The sequence below is a fragment of the Glossina fuscipes genome, unplaced genomic scaffold, assembly GCF_014805625.2.
Source record: "Glossina fuscipes isolate IAEA_lab_2018 unplaced genomic scaffold, Yale_Gfus_2 222, whole genome shotgun sequence".
Lineage (NCBI taxonomy): Eukaryota > Metazoa > Arthropoda > Insecta > Diptera > Glossinidae > Glossina > Glossina fuscipes.
The window spans coordinates 3020631-3043559 of NW_023998565.1; the positions used below are offsets into that span (position 1 = coordinate 3020631).

Below are 22929 nucleotides of genomic sequence, written 5' to 3' on the forward strand. Positions count from 1 at the left end.
GCCCTTTGGATATTAACTTGCTGGAAAAAATGTTGGAATTACATGTCGAGAAACGGATAACAGCCGAACAAGCTTTAGCTCATCCATATATGCAAAGATCATTAATATGCAATAAATTATTGTGGAATACATATTCATACGAGTTTGTAAAGGCCGTTTCTAACAACAATAATTTATTAAAAATATATATGTTAAATAAATAAAACCATGAGAAAAAAAAAGAAAATTAAAATTGTATACATGTTATAAACGAAAGAATCTAAATTAATGAAGTTAATAAACCAAAAATATTTTCACTATACCAAAATGAAGTAAGCAAAGATGACATGATATCATGCTAATACTAACGATAAATACAATGCGATAGCAAATTTACCTTATATGTGTGTCGGTTAATGTATGTGCACCAGTGTACATAAATTCACCTTCTACGGAAACTATTTTTCAACATGGATTTTGAAATGGTGTAGTAATTAAACTTAAACCTTATCAAGAGTTCAAATGTTTTCATGTACGTTAAAATGAAATAGGATTTGTCTACGTTTGCTTCTGCGACAAAAGACAAGGAATCTTAGCTAATGCACTTTTGAGTAAAACGATACTATGCAATCACCTTACAACTTCATGATTCTGGAGTTTATAAATAATTTAAGAATGCGCGCTTTTGAGTGCTGCAAACACATCTACATAATCTATCAATCTAGTCTTCAATAATGTCATCATCAGTATATGTAGGTAACTTCGCGCGAATATTATCAGCGCCCTTAACCAGTCAATTCGACGTCATCATTACTCTATCTTTATCGTAATAAGTATCCATAACGTAGCGTAAGTTGTGATGTAAATTTCATTTACTTTTATTAATAACTTTAGTAGGGTTGAAGTTCGCAGTTCTAGATTTAAATGGATAGCAGGATTTACAAACACTTTGCGTCGCAATCTTCTCCTGCTCTAACTGATTACCTCAATCCATTCGAACGAATTTGCGGTTACGGCAGGAGTGCCTCAAGGAAGTTGTGGTTAATGGTTTCTCGTATCTGATCAAATTACATGCTTGAGTAGCCTAGTAGCTGAGAATTGCTACTAACAAATTCAAATTAGTTGTAGTCTCCAGTCAAAACAAAACTTTGCAATACAAAATTTCGACAATAATTATGTGCTGTAGAAACCATTTTAATCTTTGTAATGAGATAACAGTTCTTACGTATTTACATTTATTTTCTAAGCGGTAGATCTATAATATGGTCTCTTTTCAGTCTATTTTTTTTCACTATCGTCCAGTAAAGCTATTGCGACCAAGTTCGAATGATCGCTAAGGGGATCAAGATATCGAGATATGAAGTTGATAAATTCTTCGTTTACTCTGGGAACAACTAACTTTTTTATGAGTTTGTTTGCTCGCCATTAACCATAGCGCTTCTATGTTTAACCTTAGCACTTTACATTGGTGGCGCTGAAGAATTTTAATGCTGCAGTCGCTCGCCTTACCCCAAAGTTATATTCCATATGTCCAAATGGGTTTCAGCATTGTTTTATAAGCAATTTATTTTCAAGACTTAAGTTTGATTGATTTGTCCCAGCTTTTTTGTCTTCATGTGATTTGCTGTCGATCTTTTATGTAGACGTATGCCTAGATATTTAGAAGTTAGATTCAGAAATTTGAACGTCGAACTGGGGAACAATCGTTGTTTTGAAAATGCTATATGCCTACATTTTTCGGCACATGTCCCACTTCTTTAGTCATATAGAAATTTTGCTTATGTTGATTTGAACAGTTTGCTGCGTGCAATGAAAACCGGATTTTGTAGCGAAATTCATTACTGCATGTCTAGCAAAAATGACGTCATAAGTCAGCGCCATGTCCCTTGAAATAATAGTGAAGGGCACCTAATACAGGATTTAATACATTACCTTCCAGAACACTCGCGTTGAATTTACAAACGAACGCTTGAGAGATAGACTCGAAGCGTTTTAAAACGTGGAGCAGGTTGTCCTCTTTACACCATGTCTCATTTGAGTGTTTTATGAGTGAGCTTCTTCTGTTGATCTTCTTAAATATTTTGAAGAAAAACTGATAGCTGTTTGTTTTGTTGTAAAGACTGTTTTAGTTCATATGCAGTTTGAATTGGATTAATTTTTGTTATACCAGGCAAAGATATACAATTTTGCTTTTGCTAAAAAAATTTGTTTAATGAGGAAAGAGAAAATGAAAATATGTTTATGATTCGATGGATATGTAAACAAAGAAGAAAAAATGAATTTTGGTAACAAAAAAATAACAAATGCACACAAAATTATTTATATAATTGTAATACGCATTCCGTATATAAACAAATTATAATTAATACGTATATTATTATTGTTATTAATCTAGCCAGAGAATAAATTCTAAGACACTAAGCATCTAAAGCTTTCGGCTTTGTTAAAAACTCTACCGCACTTGAGTCTTGAACCCACGATTATCAAATCGAGACTCTTGCGTTCTCGGCCACTAAGGCGGAATAATTTGTAAGTAAAAATTGTGTTATGTACTAAATGGATTATATATATATTTTATATACATAATTTATATTAGTATTCCTTTTAAAGCTTAAATTTGTCTATCGGCGTTTGGATGCATAGAGAAACCAAGTAAAGCACACTTTTATTCATTTGTTGACTTCGGTCTTAATGTGCTCTTTCAAAAAGTAATCGTTCAATCAAATTTATATAGAAAATTTCCTTCATTTTTTTTAGTCAACATAGCAAGCATTGTTTTTTCATTTATGGATTCGGTCTTAATGTGCTCTTTCGAAAAGTAATCGTTCAATCAAATTTATATAGAAAATTTCCTTCATTTTTTTTAGTCAACATAGCAAGCATTGTTTTTTCTTGTATTTACGAATACGCGATAACACTAATCTGCGACCTAACCAAATATTTAGCAACAGTTCCGGTCACAAATAAAAGTGCTAAAACCGTAAAAAATAAAATCTAAGTGTAATGCGCCTACACAAACAAAAATTTTTTCTAATTGTGTATAAGTATTTTTAAGAACCCTACACAAACAAAATTTTTTTTTTATTTATTATATAAGTATTTATAAGAACAAAAAAAAAAACATACACTCATAACAAGACCACTGTAGAAGAAATAACCGAATTAATCGATAATCACTAAACCCAAGAATGATCATTTAATGTTAAAGATCATTCTTCCCAATAGGAAAGGCGAAATAGCATTTTCGATTTATCGTCCTCTACCCGTTCAATAATCATTTTTGCTAAGATTTCACTTTTATATTTCCACATAATGTAAACGTAGCTATAACCTATTGAAGATCTGCCCTGCATATTTCCACATACTGCAAGTCAAGCTACGACCTAGTTAATATAATGCAATCTAGCTTTACACAGTAACAGCCTAGTTTAATTCCACTATTTTACTTAAATTAGCATAATAATTTATTATATGAATTACAGAGCACAGTTCAGTAAAGTCAGATGTAAAGTCGGAAGTAAAGTAAGAAGTAAAGTAAAAAGTAACGTAAGAATTAATAAGCTAGAGTTAATAAGTAAGAATTAATAAGAGTTTTAAATAAAGAGAATTATAATAAATAACAATTCAAAAGAACCGTTTATTGTGTTTTCATTATAATACTTATTCATTCATCTTCGCCAATATGTCAAAATATCAACAACATGTTATGTTCATAATCAAATGTTATATTCTATAAGGGGTACCACCGCAAAATGATTAATTTCTAATCAAAAAATAGTACATTTATCTTCTAAGTGCCTCACATTTGTTAAATTTTCAGTACGTATTCTGGCTATGGCACCATTCTATCCTAGTTTTTTACATCCATTAATATGCAAAGTGTCTTATCAAGGAATATTCAACACAGTCATCTGATATAATCGACTTTTGACGGTCCCCGTCCTTGAATCAAAGCAATTCAATGTGCCCATTTTCGTCAAAAAATCCGAAAAACCAGTTGGTTGACTACAAGAATGCGTAGACAGAAATTAGACAAACAAGATTAAACCGATTCGGAAAATGGTTCGGAAAATATCGCTGTAATAAAATAATATGTTAAGTCCTCCTTAATATTACATATATCCGCATAAACTTAGTACCCCTCATACTATGAGAAAATTTAATTTTGAGTACATTCTATGTTTTTAATCGACAATCATTGAGTTCTTTAAAAAAAGTATTAGTTTAAAGTTTAGATATAATATCCACTCATTTCCATACAAATATGAGACTTTAATTCAAACTTATATCATCTTAAATTCAATTCATTATGCAAAAATAAATGTTACTACTGTGGATAAATGTGTTTGCCGGCAGTATTTTCTGATTGTTCTTCCGTAACCTCTGGTGGCGATATTAAAGGCTTTACACGTGTACCTAAGGGCACTGATCAAATTAATGGATCCGATGTATCTGTGGTCTGTTAAATACATCGAAAAGGTTATCAGTTTTATAGGTATGCCGCAGTCTGTTGACTTTTCGTCTTACAGTGCTGCCTATTCGAGATTTTGTTTTTAAGGAACAATCCTAATGCCTCCGCGTCTAATATTGCAAAAGGGTGATTTCACATCTTCATTAAACTTACTTCTTCTTAAGCCGACATCGATGGTGCTTGAACTAATACACTTATTTGACCGTGTTCTGACATCGAGAGATTTGCTGCTTGGCTTTCATCACTGCATTCAGCGCACCGGGAGGTAATCATGGAAGCAGGAAATCATCGCCCTAATTATCGCCTGGGTTTTTTAGAAGACAATTGATCATCGCCAATAGGCTAATCAGGTACTATCGCCGCCAGCTTTCCAATATTTTCTCTCAAATTTTCCATTTCTGTGCATCAACCACTGAGAGAGGCGTAAAACATGAGAGCCCAATTGACGTATACTTGTTTTGTAAAAATAAAACATGCAAAAAGAAATGCATAGAAAATTATGTGGAATTTGACAATTGAAAGATATAATAAAGTTAAATCCAGTGTTTAGGTTTTTAGTTTTTTTATTGCAGAAAAAGTAATCATTATATATTCCTTTTTACAGATTTTCTATACAAATTAATGTAACCAACTCTGTCATATTGTTATTGATTAATTCAAATAAATGATGTCTTCTTCATCATTATATTAAAGTTTGTCCTCCCTTCTTATATGCCAAATCTTTTTTTTTTTTAAGCTCATATTAGTTTGGGGCAAAAGAAATCCATTACTTTTATATGAACTTCAGGACTTTATTTAACATGCTTCGGATTGTCCGATTTGGGTCAAATATGCACTGTTTTGCTGTACGATTTGTTGCCATTTTAAAGGTAACTTCAAAATGCCTCTCTCATAGAAGTCCTGGTCTCTATTTGCAAAAAACTCTAGTAGTCGATTTTCACAATCCTCCCTAGATTCCAATTTTTTATCATTAAAGAAATTTTGCAATGCAAGAAAAAGACGATATTCGCTTGGTGCCAAGTCCGGACTGTATGGCGGATGCATTAAAACTTCCTGGTCAATCGCTATCTTCAAACGGTCCAGTTGTTGATAGTAGAGATTAGAATTTAGCGTTTGGCCATATGGAAGCAACTCATAATGAATAATCCACTTCCAGTCCCACCAAATGCATAGTAAAACCTTCCTGGCCGTTTGAGGTGCTTCACCGCTCTTTGACCACCATCGTTTTCGCACAGGGTTATCGTATGTGATCCATTTCTCATCTCCAGTCACCATCCGTTTAAGAAATGGTTCTATCTCATTCCGTTTGGCCAAGGCTTCGCAGATGGTAATTCGATCCATCATGTTTTTTTCTGTTAATTGGTGTGGCACCCAAACATCGAGCTTCTTTTTGAATCCAGCTTTGTGTAAATGGTTTAAAACTGTTTTATGGTCGATTTTTAGCTCCTGGGTGATGTTACGACTGCTAACATGCCGGTCAACGTCGATCGCTTCTCCGATTTTATCCACATTTTCGACCGGCCTACCTGTGCGAGGTGCATCTTTAACATCAAAAATTCCTGAACGGAATCTACGAAACCAAAATTGCACATATTTGGCTGTTACAGTATCGGAACCATAAACACCATTCACAATTTTAGCCGCCTGGCTTGCATTTTCGTCTTTGTCAAAGAAAAACTGTAAAATGTACCGAATTTTCTCTTTGTTCACTTCCATTTTTAACACGCTGTAACTCACAACTGAATGCACTAAACAAAAAACAGCAAAAGAATTTTTTTTACCGCGAAATGTCACCTTTCCAACGAGCATAAATCTGAAATTGTTTGATCGATATTTTACGAGAAATCTATCAGTGCAGCCATCTACCGAAAAAATAATGGATTTCTTTTTCCCAAAACTAATATAAGAAGAAATAAAGAGAAAATCTAGTACCCAAAAAGTTGTACTTTCAGTATATTGCTTAACCTTTATGTAAATTTTTGTGCGAGTTACAAGTTTAAAAATTATTTATATCTTTAAGATCGTTATGTTTATAAATTTCGTATCAGCTATCCTGTAGTTTGTTCACCCAACTACTCCAATTTTGGTGCCATCAGCACCATCGTCTTCAAAGGTCGCCTAGAGTGACGTGGAATTTAAATAATTTGCTCCCACTTTGTAGTGAACGCAAATGTGGTGCTGGGCCGCGATCTTTTCCACCTTCTTTAGGTTGCAACGCGTCTTTCGCTCTTCCTGTAGAATACACCAACGACCTATAGAAATGGTCAAAAACTGTAGTTAGATTTTCGACTTTAGTGTACATCAATGTTTCTTTCCAGAAAGTTCGGCAAACTCTAGGAAGTGTCTACCATCACGTTAAAAAGAAAAATAAAAAAAAAAACAGCTTTTTGGTGCTTCAATTTTTTTACCGCATACCGATTAGCCAAACATTTCTAGCATGCCCATTCCAAAGGTGTCACGGTACTAGCCCCCTTGTTGCCGGTAGAGCGTATTTCTTAACGGGGTTTGGCTCTCTGAGCCTCATGACAAAGAATACAGAAAAAGGAATAGTCTCATCAGTAGTCTATCGTACGTCGGTCTACCGTGAGTTCGTCTGTAACCGTCTGACGTCCTCCCTACGGTGCCATCACATGCACACTCCCTCACCTGACCTCAGCCACAGCGGTGGCAGGCTAAACTCAGCCACACATCGGGGCTCCTCCGTAAGTAGGGGGCAAGAAAAAGGAAATAAAAAAAAGGAAATAAATGAATGAAAATACCTGACCGTGAATCTGGTCGTTGCTAGAGTCTGTGGTCGTGGCTGCTTACATCATCTGGTTCCTTCTCCTTACGCTCTCTTGTTCTCTTATTCACCCCTTTTCCTCTTCCTCCTTACCTTGTTGGGTTGCCTTTTGGCGTAATTTAAAGCGTTTGTTCAATGAATTTTTATTATGAATTTCATTGACGATCAATGATATACGTCATATTACAGCTGCCGTTGCTGTTATCGTTGTTATTGCCGTTTGTGTTTGTTTCGGTCTAATTATTTAAATTTTTTTTTTTCCTTTTTTTTTTACTTTAAGAAAAAAATAACTCCATTTGGTGAGATATAATTTCCAATTTATTTACATCAAATTTCCGTTTTTCTTTTTTTTCGGTATTGTAAACCACTTCTTGTAACTTAACTCATACATTAATGTGGATGTTTCTTTGCAATAATTCTCTTTCTTTTTAAATATTTCAATATTAACAATTTTCTCCTTAATGCATATTGTTTCGCAAAAACTACTGTAATAAGAAGCTCATGTATATTTTATATAAAATTTCCATAGGTTTATGTTGTTTACATAGATATGCCTTAGGCTTGTTTATTTTATTTCTTTCTTTTCTATTTTGGTACGCATACCGTCACTGGTATTTAAAATTAATATATTCATGCACGAATGCTATGCGCTTTACTTGGTGCATTCTGCCAACACACTCAACTCTTCACTTCGTTATTCTTGAAGGCAGTTTTATCGTTCTTGAATTAATAAAACACAATACTCTGGCTTAGTACTGATTTCTCTTATTTGTTTGCTTCATGACGTTTCTTGACTTTTGAGTTTTAACTATCAACGCCCTATTGCAATTGAACAAAACCTGCACAGATGCACTTAAATTTGACCGCGAGACAAAGAGAAATGGTAAATTTATCTACTTATACTTTAGCTTCTCTTTCACGATTTGCCTTAGTTAAGAGACATTTTTCAATCACTCTTTCTTTATTCCTCTTTATTTCTTTCTTCTTCGATCTATGGGCAAGATGCTATCGTAGAAGTTTTCTTTTATATTCTTTTTTTTTTTTTACTGCTTTAACTGCGGGCCATGTAATAACATTTGCGCTGCTTGTATATATATACATACAGATTCCAGCTTTATTTATTTGGCTTTAAGATTACCAATTAGATTTGGCAATTATTATTCTAGCTTTATGGCACCAGTCATATGCAAATATATCATTTTGAATCCCCGCCATATAATTGTTCGTTGGTAGTCGAATTTTACTATATATTTTTCATTTAATATTTTTCCTGTTGTCTATTGTTTAAATTTCACGTTGCTTTGATTTTTGTTTTTTCTTTTCTCGTTAAATTTTTATCTTTTTTCCTTTTTTTTTTAATTTTTGTTCTTGATAGGTGTTTCAGCAATTCATTTAGGAAAAGCAAAACCACTCTTATTGTTCAAAATGACAATCCAATCCGTTTTTATAATAGCTCGAAAACACGTCTGAACCTCAGCAAAGGCCAGACAATTCTCCCTTCTATCTTAGAAACAAAAAACAGACAGACCTCTCATCCCTGCGCAATTCTTCTCTTCTTCTTTCTGTTGCTCTCTATAGCGGCTTGCCGCTAGTCTCGCAAAAGCAAGCAAAATCCCCCAAGATCATGCGATTTTGCCTGTTCTTGTGAAAGCAAACAAAAAAGAATGCCGCAAAATCACATGATTTTGCCTATCTTAATGAAAGGGAAAAGAAAAAAAGAACAAAACAATTATATCCCGCAAGATCATGCGATTTATAAACGGTACCACAAAATCACACGATTTTGTCTAACGGCATGCCGTTATTGCGATACTTGCGGTTGACACGGACCGACAGACACCCTACCCAAGGTTTGTTCGCGGCCGTTACAAAGGTTCCGTGCGAATCATGGGAAAATCCAAGAATTTGAAATTGACCGCAATGATTTTCATTTCATGGTCGCCAATCTAAAAGATGACGTTTACACTTATGTAAATAAAGGGAAGAATACACAAATATTTAGATTACATATTACCATTCCGTTTTGGCTGTACTTTCCTTTCCGATTAATGGAAATTGTTTCATTTCCACTGGCTTTAAAAATCATATGCGCGTTACATCAACCAATTATAGTAATAACTAATACAAATATTATAATAGTCGTATATTCTAAAACAAAAAGTTCAATTAGTTACCGCCTGGAATACCAAATTTCTGGTAAAACCACACCTTCGTATCCGCGTTTATGTTTCATTGGATACAGTCCGCACCAAGTTGTGTTTCCAACGCTTGTAAGACTTCTGATACAACGATTGATAACATGCTTTGTGCAACACTTACGGTATAGTTGCAACCCGTCATATCAATTTTGCTTTGAAGGCACGGAGCTTTTGCATAAATCTATATACAGCAATATAACATATAATTTATACGTCATTTGTAAATATTAGTAACAATTTACTTAATCGTTTTGAGGTAGCGTTCGTTTCTTCACAATTTACAAATGCAATTTCGGATCCTTTTTTTTTTGAATTTTTTAAAAAGAAATTCATTTTCTCTCGCAGCTGTTTATATTTTTTTTTAATACTAAATATTGTAATACTAACCTTCATACATGCACCCTTTCCACAATGTTCCTCGTCTTGCAATGGAGTTCGTTGTATTTTTCTTTATAGGAAGTTCGCCGAATTTCGGTGAGGCGTCATCAGCCAAGGATCTAAGAGTAACCTCAAAATAACTATAAAGATGTAGCTTTTAGCGCTTTAATATTTTTTTGACCGCCTACCGAGTAGCCACGTATTGTTATCATGCCCATTTCAATGGTATTCCACGTAAGCCCTTTCGCCGCAGTGCCTCCCAACGTGACAACCATGCGAAGATTTCGAAAATTTGGCATTGACCGCCGTTAGTTTCATTTCATGGTTGCAAATCTAGGAAGATGTTTATGTAAATAAAAAAAAGTTGCTAATAGACATATATTCAGATTACTTACTACCATTCCGTTTAGGCTATGTTTTCCTTTTCGGAGGCTTGACTTTCCACTAGCTTTAAAAAGCCGAAATAATAAAAATATAACAATGGTCGTTTATTGAAATATAAAAAGTTCAATTACTTACGCCTGGAATACTAATGACTGGCAAGAACACACCTTCGCCTGCGCATTTACGGTTCATTGGATCCCCTCCACACAAAGTTTTGTGTCCAATTCTTGTAACACGTCTGATACAACGGTTAATAACGTATGGTATGGTCGCTGCAGACCACCAATTCGTAACCTCCGAGCAGGCAACTTTAAAGTCACGGCTAAACGCAACACGGACAGTATATAAGTATTCCTCATACCATCACTCATATTAATTATTCCCAGGACGTAACGAAATCTGTTGTGCAACCATGAAACTTCTACATAAATCTACGTACATCAATATTGTAAGGAAGCGATTTTGCTTCCTTACGAAATACAAGTCCGTCCGCCTTAGACAAATATCCCCAGCAGGCAACCCGCCTGAAGATGTAAAACCATAGAAACACTCCCTAGCATAGGTTAAGAACACCAGTATACAAAAGCTCAGATTTCAAAACTTCAAAAAGTTCAATAGCAGAGCCAAGAACTCAGATAAGAAAAAGAAACCTTATATTCAAATGTATAAAAGCTTAGATGCAAGATCTCCAATGATTAATAGCAGAATTAAGAACTCCAACGTAGGAAAGGCTAAGTAAAAAAGAAAAAAAAAACGCAAAAGTATAAACACAAGGAAGAACTCAAAGTGTTTGATACCAGAATTAAAAACCCAAATGTATAAACCTATAAGTAAAAGGGGGAAAAAAAACTCAAAATGTCCACAAGCATAAAGCGAAAGAAAAACCACAATGCACAAAAAAAGGCATAGTTGTAAGAACCCAATCCGTATTAAGAACACAACCCGACTCATACGGTATGAACACATCTCAAACATACGCAGCAGCTATAGCAGCATTGCACAAAGATATAGTACCGTTAGGTCACATTGAATCTTTAAATAATGTACCAAGCTGATAGCACCGTTAGGGCAAACAAAACAAGCAGAATTGAACTTAGGTAGAAAATCTGTACATGCAAAACGAACGAACTTCAGCAAGAATCTCTATGAGTAAAAATGCGCAGAATGTGTAACAACGTTAGGGTATACCAAACTTGCAGGAGCACGTACTTAGGTAGGAAAAAAATAATAACATACGACAATGCATAAACTGCATGCATAAACATGCCAAGCATGTAGAGATACACAAAGCAAAGCATATGCAAACACAAAGGCATAGAAAGGCACAAGCACTCACATACCTAACGGTGATTGAATCACGCGATTTGGTACCTGAGTGCCTAGTGAGTAGACATTTGAACGAACATAGTAATAAGCTAGATGTAAGTTGGTTTTAAGTTGTGTATAAGTAGGATCATGCAAGTCGTAACTAAGGTTGCGACTACAGCCAACCTAAGCTAAGCATACACATAAGCATAGTACCTCAAAACTCATGAAAACACATAGAACATGTTGGCATAGTCTATGTGAGTGAGGCTCAGGGTATAAAAGAACAGCGCATTGCACAGACTAGTTAATTTTGGTGTCATAGCCGTCTAAGGAGGTAAGTGCCCGCGGACAAATCGACAAATTGACCTTTATTAAGAGTTTTTTTTGTGACTTACGGATAGGGAATGTGCTGACTTAGCTGTTAGTCGCCATCCCTGAAGGACTTGCAGGCCTCTTGACTCACGGATAGGGGATGTGCTTAGTTAGCTGTTAGTCGCCATCCCTGGAAGACTGAAGGACACTTTTTTTTGTGCACTTATATACGAGGGACCAACCTAAGACAAACCGCCGAGGCAGCTATGACACTAGCACCGTTTCCGTTCTCTGTAGTGCGTCGCGATAATCCAAAAGGAAAATTTTAATAATACAAGAAGTTAACCTCTCATCACGTGCAAGCCACACCAGAAGCCGGGTCATCTCGCTGGTTCCTTTCCTTGCCGTAGCCAGCTTCTACCCATTGCTGTACTTCTCTCCCGTAAAAAAGGAACAATAAACTAAGGAAATTGTACACCATTCCTCCCCCCGAAGGTCCGGATTTTTATTCAAAATTTCTTGCAACGAACCTTGGAATAAGTGAGTTATACCTCGCCCAAGAAAACTCGTTACAATATAACATATAAAACATGTGTATCATTTACTTAATCGTTTTGAGGTAGAACTAGTGGGCCGAAAGCATACCGCAAAGGCTTGGTGACACGTTATTGGCGTCAGCATTATCGCTATTCTCCTTTTCGACGAGCAAGCGTACATTGTACTGGAAGTGTACATATTGGTTAACATTGGTTAATTTCACTCGATATAAAAGAAAAAAATTGTAATTGCTTTTTCCAAATTTCCTTTCCTTCATAAATCACCAATTCGGACACACTTAACTTTTTTTAATTTTTTTTAGTTTTTGAATTATATAATGCATATAATAATTCACTTTTTAACAGCCGTTTACATTTTTCTTTTACAGCTGATTTTCGACAAAAGCATATCTAACAGAAAAACTTGTGGCAATGAGCTGGGTTTATATTTAATACTAATGCAAATTTGTTCTCAGCGATATTTAGCGACAATCATGACCAAATTTTCTTACCCAATTAGATTTTATTAGTGATTGTTGTCCGCTTTCATATTTACTTTCTAGGCGGGTAATCACGTAGCTGCAAGTTAGCTCTCGTTTCTCTCTGATTATGCATGGCGTTAGCTAAGTTTCATTTTCAAGTATTTTTGCTATATGTAACTACAATTGCTTCGAGAAACGCTCGCTCATATCTGTCCACTCAGAAGTAAACCAGACAATCCATGCTTTGCGTTAGTATTGTTTATTTAGATTTGCATTTATAAGAGAAAATTGCTATAAATTGAAAATAAAATAAATTCCAAAAAATATGTTTACTTACAACTGCTGACAATTCGTATTCGATCTGTGCTCTGAGTAGTGCGCGTTTTCTTTTCGTCCGCGACTTTTTGATTGCTTCGATCTTTTTGTGTATTTGGCTGGGGTGTTTTCAGTGTTTCTGCTAAAGTGGTTTTCGCAGATCCCATGTGCGGTTTTGTTTTCTCTATACAAAAAAAGAAAAACTGAAAAAAATATAAAATAACTTCCATTATTTAGTAGTTCCTAAACTTTTTCCAAAATTATTAAATAATAAACTGGCAACAAAAAAGCATAACAACCACGAGGCCGCCAGATAAAAACTCAAATATGTTTCATCTTTTAGCGGACAATCCACCACGGAGAAAAGTACTTAAAACTTCGGATTTTCCGGTATTACCAATCAGTACCATCATTCCAATTGACAAAACGTATGTGGTTATTTTCTTAACGGAGGCTGGAATGATAATTTCCCAAATCAGTCCCTTCTCTATAAAAAAGCCCTAGAGAGCATTACAACGTATATAGATTCAACGTCGATTCTATGCGATGGTAATCTACTTGTTCTCGCTGGGAACCCGCACGCGACGGAAAACCTCTTAAAGTCAAAATGATTAGTAAATTTATGTTCAATTTCTGCTAAACTACATGACAAAATTAACTCGGTTAAATACGCCGCGTGCTTAAGACATGTACCGGAACACAATATAGTTCGCAAAATGAGCAATCAATGCTTGACTGAAGCTTATAAATTTACTAAATCAAATTACGACGGAAACACTCGCTCTCCTACAGGAAGGATAATTATTATCTTTGATCGCACTTCCTCCGTTGGTTTCACGGTCTATTTTCGATGATGTATATAATAGGCCTCCTAGATAAATCGCATTGGATTAATTACTCCAAACGGGGCGAGTCTGAATTTCTGAATTCAAAGCCATTTAACAGGCACTGCAACCATGATACTGCTAATATGTCTAAGTCCATTCGCAGGGCTGGTCATCTCTCTATTCCTCAATCCAACAGATTTTTTAAACAAGCTTCCTTTGAAACAACATGCTTTAGTTATTAAGGAAAAACAAAATGGATTTATGGCACCCCTTTAAAAGATGCCCTGATCGTGATCACTTGTTATTACTTAAAAAGACTAATGCTGTATTCAGGAAGTAGTTATGAAAATCAAAAGTACTTAGTTTCGAACTTTTTTCGAAAAGAATTCACAGAAATACATCAATGATAGTTGTCTGGAACAAAATCAACAGATTCAATGGGGCTTCATATTTAAATGAAATTTCCGCCATCTGCTCTCCCAACGAAACTTTAACTGATGCAGGTGAAATTTCTAATTATTTTGCATAAGTATGTGCGAATACTCCTCTGACAACTTCTCCAGTGCTTTCATTGAAAATAAAAGGACGCCAATTTACCTTTCAAATGCTATTGACAGAAGAGTTCCCGGAAAATTGTATGTCTTCCTTAGAATTGGAAAGTTGTTTCTCCAAATCAAAGAGGAGGACACCTGGTCTAGATCGCATCTTGTAACAAATGATCAATGCTCTGCCTAATTCAAGTAAAAAGAAATTAGATATGTGATGCAGGAAATCGACTGGTCCATATTAATCACTTACCAGTACAAAAGTACAGACGCTCCATACTCTCGGGCTCACGTTTCCTAACAAATATCGTTGGATAAAACACTGTCTTCGGTTAAAAAATTCCATTGTAACAAGGATGAATTTCAAACAATACAGTAAAATTGAAAAACTGAATGGTGAATTTCATACAGTACGTTGCTTGGAAAAGGCATACGCCCATTAACACTATTGCTTATCTTACCAAAGTGCTTGTGTTAAGCAAAACTGACTATGCTTTAATAATTTATGACAATAGCTGCTAATTTAATATCGACATCTTTAAACTGTTCTATCAAGACCTTAGAGCAAGTTGCCATGGTTTTCGGACGACGCCCATCAATGATATTATAACTGAAACTAGTCTTCTAGCTTTAGAAAATAGACCTTATGAATTAAAAGCTAAAATTGTCCAAAATTTTTAATTCTAGGTGAAGATGTGAGGAAGATTATTATTGCCAAGAAAATTCGAAAGTCTTCATCCGCAAATGACTATAGTTTGTACGTCGCAAAGGAATTGAGAATTGCTTTTAAAATTTTTCGCTATTTTGGTCTTAAACCTCAATGGATTTTGAAAGACTACTCTTTCGACATTTTGCTATCTATGCACAAGAAGGAAGATACTCCAAATTACGTCTTCAGGAATCCAATGGCGGAAAACCCCAAGTACTGGAGACTAACGGTTGGAAGCTTTTATACACAGATGGCTCAAAATCTTCTAGTCTGTCACCTGCTTGTGCCTTGGTACCTACTTCAGGACAGGTACTTCTCAATCACATATTTCACGAAAGTGTTTTAACGTTCGCAAGCAAAGCCAGAGCTACTCTTCACACTTCGAACCTTTCCCACAGAGACAATCCTTCAACGTCCGGATGAAATTAAGGAATATTGTAATAACACCCAGCGAAAAATTGAAATGCTTTCGTTACCAAGTCATATCGGTTTATAGGGAAAGGCGCAAGCTGATCGAGCGGCGAAGTGTGCTGCTTCTGCACCTCTTATTATGGATGATGTCATGGAAAAGTTGGAGCTTCAAAGACACATTGCAAAAAAAGTTAAGGAGAACATTACAGAACGAAATATACAATATCATCATCAGCACTACTCTTCTATTAACCCTCAATTAATACCACCTTTGTGTCCAACAGACATTGAGAAAATCAAGATTCAAACATTTTTGAGAATTCGCCTTGGCCATACAAATGCAACTCACCAATGGATCTTGAAAAAGTCTTCCTCCCCAATTTGCAATTGCGGAGAAATTCTCACTATAAAACGCATTTTGTGTGGCTGTCTTAACTTTTCCTTGGCTGCAAACATTGCATTTGAAGCGAGTAACCCTGTGGATATTCTAAAATTAGCTACAGAAAAACATACCAATACAACATATTACTTTATTAAAACTATTAGGCTCAGTATCTAATGTACTTTTATAAATTAGAGCCGATACCCTGTGTTGCTAGTGCTCAATGTCTTTTTTTTTTAGGCTAAGAATTTATTTCATTAGTCTAAAATTATAATAATAATAATAATAATAGTAATGGTAATAATAATGCTGAGCCAAAATAAAAAATTTTTGAAAGATAAAAGGACTAAATTAATTCTTTCCTCTTTGTTCACATCAGGTGAAATGATTCCTTTGCTCATATTGTTCACATTTTGGAAAAGTTTCTCGTGTCAAGAGCGGTTTTTTGAATACATTTTGGAAAAAATTGATGTGAGTAACTTCTTGTTACGCTTTTATTTTTGTGACGCGTTGTTGTACAATAAATGAAGAAAGTTTCGTAAAAGGCAAGTTTAGACTGAATGAAATGGTGGTGAGTTCATCTATATAAATATATATTTTTTCATGTATACATATAAATATTTTATTCGTAACGTTTGCGGCCACATGAAAATTATGGCAGTAAACTTTTGATTTCGTGGATCAAGGCAACCTATTTATGATGAGGACATAAGGACCGGTACATCTCCTTTACTTTCAACCTGAAAGTTTTCATAGTTATACGAATCATAGAAAATTATTTTGTTATTTATTTTAAAAAAATGTCAAACTTGAATTTTATTTTCCAATTAGTTTTTCAGAATAAACTTCAAATGACGAAAGTTGTGCCAAAACCAAAGGGCTTTTAAGACACGCCATTCAAATGAGGCCTAGTTAACTAAAAGATATATATCAGTGCCCAGAACAACGAATGCTAACACAAAACTTGAGTAATTTTGCGTATGTCTGTTTTGACAATTTTGAGAGCTCTCGAAAATGAGACCTAGGTGACTCCACACATAATCAGTGCCCAGGATTCAGTTTACAGCCGTTGTCCACTAGTGCGCTTGCTAAAGAAACTTAGTATTAATAGCACCTTTCTTAATTCACCCGAATGCTTTCGTATCGAAACCATTTCTTTTGTTTGTTGCGCATTTAACGTTGTTTCGTGATATCGTCGATTTGCGAATAAGAATTATTATGCAAAAAAATATAAAACAAGTCATCTGAGCAAAGAGGAAAACCTAACACTTCATTTTTAATTCATTAATATATAAAGAGAAGCAAGTAAAAGCTGTATCCTGACATTCGCGTCTTAATTCTGACAAGTTTGCTTATGAAATAAACTCTCACCTTCTTCTTACCGCCACGACCGAAGATTTCTATTCGATATAAAATCCCGTATAAAATGAAGGGGTATTAACTATAGCTACCAAGTAACAGTTTCCCGCATGCGACTGGAAACGATATTGCGACGGGGTGGTGCCAAAGTTCCTTGTACAAAATTTCGCAAAGAATACTCCTTCAAGTAAAAAAGAACACATGACAACGCTGAATACGGTTCATACGATTCAAGTGATGACTTTGGATATATAAAATAGTATAAGATACTTTTCTCTTTGAATCTCCTTACCAAATTCGATAATTTATATAACGTAACCTCTTTCCCAATAAGAATAATGTTAATTAACAATGACGATGTTGTTGTATAAAGGAGATCTTTTACAAGTGTTCTTCAGGGATCTATATTGAGTCCTGTTTGTTTTAATTTAGGTATTAACAAAATTTTCAGTTTCTATCTTGAGAACTATATCTACATCTATAGAACTGTATATCTCATTTTAGTCAAGCCAAAATTGTAATACGCTTATTCGTTCTTATTGCATATTTCAAATAAGGACCTTCTGAAATTAAGCGAAATCCAAAGGAAATGCGTTCGTCTGGCACTTGGTGGCATGAAATCTACATACACCCTACGCTTGGAACAGAAGGCAAATGTTATGCCTCTACTAGAAAGATTTCGTTTACTCGCCAATTTTTCATCTAATAAAATTCTATCTTTTAAGAATCTACCGACCTTACCTTTCATTTCCGACTTTATATCATCCAATTGGTCACAAGGTGGTCCAAAGAGCTTGATGATCCCTACATTACGAAAATCCTGTACATGTGTTTGGTTAGACCTATACTCGAGTATGCCTCTGTTGTGTGGTCTCCTTCATATAGGTGCTATGTAGATTCAATTGAATGTGTTCAAAAGCAATTCTTGCTGTTTGCCCTTAGAAATTTGGGTTGGGATCCGATTGCCTCTCTTCCTCCCTATCTGCTGTCCTTACCGTCTCTTGTTCTTGGTGTTTCCTTTGTAATCAAAGTAATCAAAGTAAAGTAATTGGTGAAATAATCTTTAATGCCCCTAACCGCTTCTCTAGGCACTTTATCTTGGTTAAGATTTGTCAGTGTAAGTATAATTATGAGCTGTTTAATCCGCTCAGAGTAGTTTGCAAGAACCTAAATGACGTCTATTACTTATTCTCGTTATCGGACTCTTTAAAGTCCATTAAAGCAACATTGCTTAATACGCGCGATTTACCTATGTCTTACTTAAATTAGCTTTTATCCTTAAAAATCGTTACGATTGGAAAATGAATTGTTGTTAAGTATTATCGGTTGCCAGGCTTATGCATGTTTGCAATGGCTTAGGGGATCATTTGCAATTTGGTCCTGTGCCGGTTGTAAGTGTGGCTCTATGCTGTGTACATGCTTTTTTTCTTTTTTCCTTTTTTTTTTTTTTCTTATTTGTTTTATTGTACTTATACTAAGTCTTATTATTAATTTAATATAAGTTTTGCTTTAAGTGCCAATTGAACTCGACTGCTACTTGTTTAGTTGAGTTTTATGTATAAGTAGAATTAAAATAAATAAAATAAATAAATTCCTTTCCTTCCTTCTTTAAAGGTTTTGCTGATAAAGTTAACAATTTTAACATTCTAAGAGTTGATGTACATAGCTTATTCAAAATTCCTTTTGGTTCTCAATGCTTTCGGCCACTTAACTTCATACCAATGAGAAAATCCACAGTTATTCCGGCAAAAGTGCATCACCGCTACTCAAACCTGGTCAATATCAAATGGAGGTACTTTTCACTCATTTTTACTGATCCATTAAGCCTGATTTTGTAGGCAGCGGCGTTTGATTGCCAGATATTAATATAGAAGCTTACTTCTCAAATCACTCGTGTAGCATTATATTTTCGGCCGAATGTCTTGCGATCCTAGAAGCTATCCGCTTAGCGATCAAAAGATATTCATTATAGTGTCATAAAGTAAGTCTGTTTTAACGGCTCTACAATTATTTCCTTCAACACTACGTATTAGAATAGATAAGCATCAGATGCTTATTTTATAGACTCAAACCTGATACGTTTTGTTTTCACCTTCTTTGAGTGCTCAGACATATGGGCATCTTGGAAGTCTGCAGACTGCAAAATTGCATCTTCCAGACCATCTCATTGTAATGGTTGCGCCATGATTTCTGCAGATCTGAGGGCAATCGACAAAACACATTCAGTTCATTCTTGACAACAGCGATGGAATAATTCACCTTATGGTCGTCGCTCTTTATTTTTACAAATAAATAAAGCCCCTTGGCTTATCAATTGCGGACTCAGACGTTATATTATTTGCCTTATTGACAGGCTTATGTTTAATCACACATCTATTCAAAATAAAATAGTAAACAACCCCATCACGAAGACGAAAAAGAATTTCTTGAAGACGAGTTAAGTTCCTGAATAACAGAAGTTTTGAATGAATTGTACAGTCAAGATATATTAGAAAACCCAACATACTTGAGCTCATTTTCAGACACTAATAAAACCATAAATTTGAAAACTGTTAAATCTTTTGGATTCACGCGACCATATCGCTTTGGCGGTAACAAAATTTTTCCTACTTTTGTTAGAAATAATGCGGAGAGCGATGAAACAGGATCACAGCATTCCCCCAAATCATTAATGGCAGATTATAAGGCTGTAGAAATAAATGATTTCGGAAACTTACAAGCGCTTGAATACGATGAATCTAATGCTAAAACATTAACCCAATATATATGTCCATATTGTCCACAAGCATTGCATTATGTAAATTTAGTACCAAAATCTTCAATCTAAATATATATGGGAATGCGAATGTGCGATACGACATGAAAAGTTTAGTTCGCTCTACTACTTCAGAAGTCATGTCAAACAAGTGGTCGTCCACTAATAGCTTGTTTGTTTCTTTATTGTCAGAGAGTCAGCTATCTTTTTTCATATTTTGACAGCCACAATAACATCGACTTTTTTTATTTTTCATTTAAATATGAATGAGCAATGAAGAGGAGACGAAAATCCTACGCGATTGGATTTGGTCGCGAACGAAAGTTAACTTTTAGAGACGTCGTTACCTTCCAGCGTACCGTACATTAGGCCCTACGATTGGATAATTTCAATAAGAGTTGCGACGACATTTTGTAGAGCTGCATTTATAAGAAAATAACAATGAAACAGAGGAGTAGAAACAAGACATATTGTTCATTCGCCATGTAGGCAAATAGCGCAAAGAATAATTATGTTTTACTAACAAGCTTTAATAAAAAAAAAAAAAATAGAATGATTATGAGTAGAAGGGGTAGAAGTGTTCTAAAGACGCTTCCAATTCCCAGCTGCATAATGCAGTTTTATGGCGGTGACTGATATTATATTTGATTGCACGCATAATATTGTGTGCTTCTTTTAAACAATGACAATAACCCCAATAATTCTGTAATGTTTAAATATACATATATTAGGTATATTTTTTAAATTATATCTCTCACAAATAGCTAAACGGAACCAGAAGCTCTAAATTAAAAGCAATAGCGACTTAAACAAAGCTTAACAGTAGTCTTTATGAAACTAGAACAAGAAAGAGGACCCTATTTTACTTGCGCCAAACCTTCTAGAACAAGCGACTTTCTTTACGAAGGTATCGCCATCGTCTGACTATATCCACGACTGTTAGTATTATTCCTGCTCTATATTTTATATTATAATAATAATATAAGGATGCACGGTTATTTCCGCAAAATATATTTTGGTTTCTTAAAAGGAAATGGGCGCAAAACATAAGTCAATAAGTACTTTTTCACCATCTCACATAGATCCTTAATAAAACGCAGCAGGAGCCTAAGAAAAGGCAAACCAAGCACGCGTCCAGTGTATCATTTTTCTCACCTGCTGCTTGATTTGTACTTATTGCTGGTTTGATTGGTAACAATTTACGCTACGTTAGAGCTTTCACAATAAGCGTTGTTAGCTTTACAAATTATTTTGTTCGAATATTTATAGAACTCGTAAATCTCCATCTGTTTCACCAAAGATTTAAAAGATTTATTTCATCTGAGAGAAACAGCGGTTATTTTACGGATTTCAACAGCCACAAACAAAGCAAGCGATGACGAATATCATGTGTGAAGCAAACGAATATTAGCTTTCGCTTCGTTCGCCAATGAATGTTAACTGGATAGTCCGTGATTATGCCGGGAATTAGGATTTAAATAAGCAGTGAACTTGAAAGCAATAGATACGAACTTAATTCCTGAGCTTAAAACGACAATCACGCTGAATGGTATTTTCTCCTTCTATTAGCAAATATTTAAGGTGAATGATAAGATAAAGTTATGTCAACTTTATTATATTACATACAATGCTCTACATGAATAAAAAGCTGTAGTGTCCTCAGGAGTAACTGCTCATAAAAACGTGCTAAAATGCGAACGGAAGAAACAAATAAAAGCAGGCGTCCGCTTTTTAAAACTATTGATGAAAATCAATTAATAGATAAATGCAATGCACCCCGGAACAGAAATATTTAAATACCGCTTTTAGAGAAGCAAAAATGCTTGTGGTATTTTTTAAAGTTCAACAAACTCAAAACGCACAACGTAGCTTTGTGTCATTTTAAAATTAGGCGAGATCCATAGATTATTTTAACATTCAAGCAGCTGTTTTATCCTTGATCATAATTTTAAAAACGAACGAATGATTTTACGGTTTTCATAAATATCATTCCAAGTAGAACTAGGAGTGAATATCTTCATCTTTATTGAGCCCAATCCAAAATGCAAAATCACTGTCAAGTTAGCTTGATAACGAAAACCGACATCCTGTTAAATTTAGATGACGTTTCTTAGAGCTATAAAAACTCGTGGCTGAATACTTACCTTTGGTAGAATACGATCTATTTTTTAGGCCTATGTCGATGTTGACGTTAACCGCAGCTTTCTCCTTAATCCATGTAGTTCATTCGCTCTGAGGTTATAAGAAAATCGAATTGTCAAAATCACGTATCAATAGGTTTTTCGGCCATAGTTACCAGAAGCAAAAAATGCAGTTGTATTGTGATATTGCTCTTGTCAGCCTTAACAGTTTTGTTCCTTCGGTTTAGGTGCCCATTAAAAGCAAAGTTATTATCTTTTTCTGTTTTAATATAGATACGTTATCGTATATTGTCTTGAGTATTTATATGTTTATATATTTACTATTATATAGCCAATTGCGAAGCGTTTTATTCATTTAATCATTCACTCTTCTCTGTATTCTGGGTTTCTTCCTTTGTCAAGCAGAAGGGATTTAAAATAGAATACAATTTCGATTTGATTGAAAAATTTGTGCTTGAAAATCAAAAATTTATTTCAAATGTTGTTTTCACAAATTTTAATCTTTCACGCGCTTTTGTTCATAAATATGTGTGTTTCTGATTATTTTAAGAGATGAATACATTTGTACTTTTGGAGGGTGAAAAACTTGGTACCAAACCAATTGTAGTCGAGTCAAAAAATTTGGTAATGAGAACAAAGAGAGTCACTTTATGTA

The 22929-nt window shown here is 34.7% G+C and overlaps 1 protein-coding gene and 1 long non-coding RNA gene across 8 annotated transcripts; both read right to left on the reverse strand.

Moving 5' to 3' along the window:
* Positions 1-4287: 4287 nt before the first annotated feature.
* Positions 4288-11041, reverse strand: LOC119642372. Of its 7 annotated transcripts, none has more exons than XR_005248027.1 (6): positions 10328-11041; positions 10204-10256; positions 9997-10141; positions 9818-9927; positions 9673-9729; positions 9032-9611 (listed from the first exon to the last, which is right to left on the reverse strand). XR_005248027.1 is itself a non-coding variant. In XM_038041514.1 (6 exons), exons 3-6 carry the CDS (start codon positions 10105-10107, stop codon positions 9574-9576), a joined length of 327 nt encoding a protein of 108 aa, XP_037897442.1. In that variant the 5' UTR covers positions 10108-10141; positions 10204-10256; positions 10328-11041; the 3' UTR covers positions 9032-9573. The 7 variants fall into 7 exon arrangements, 1 of the variants encoding a protein (XP_037897442.1); XR_005248023.1 differs by having other exon boundaries at positions 9818-9948; XR_005248024.1 differs by having other exon boundaries at positions 9032-9178; positions 9247-9611; positions 9818-10141.
* Positions 11042-12862: 1821 nt separating this feature from the next.
* LOC119642374 lies at positions 12863-22815 on the reverse strand. Its single transcript, XR_005248028.1, has 7 exons — positions 22596-22815; positions 22430-22533; positions 22278-22365; positions 14771-14814; positions 14570-14703; positions 13168-13348; positions 12863-13072 (listed from the first exon to the last, which is right to left on the reverse strand). It is a non-coding gene; the product is annotated as an uncharacterized LOC119642374 (long non-coding RNA).
* Between the last annotated feature and the right edge of the window lie 114 nt (positions 22816-22929).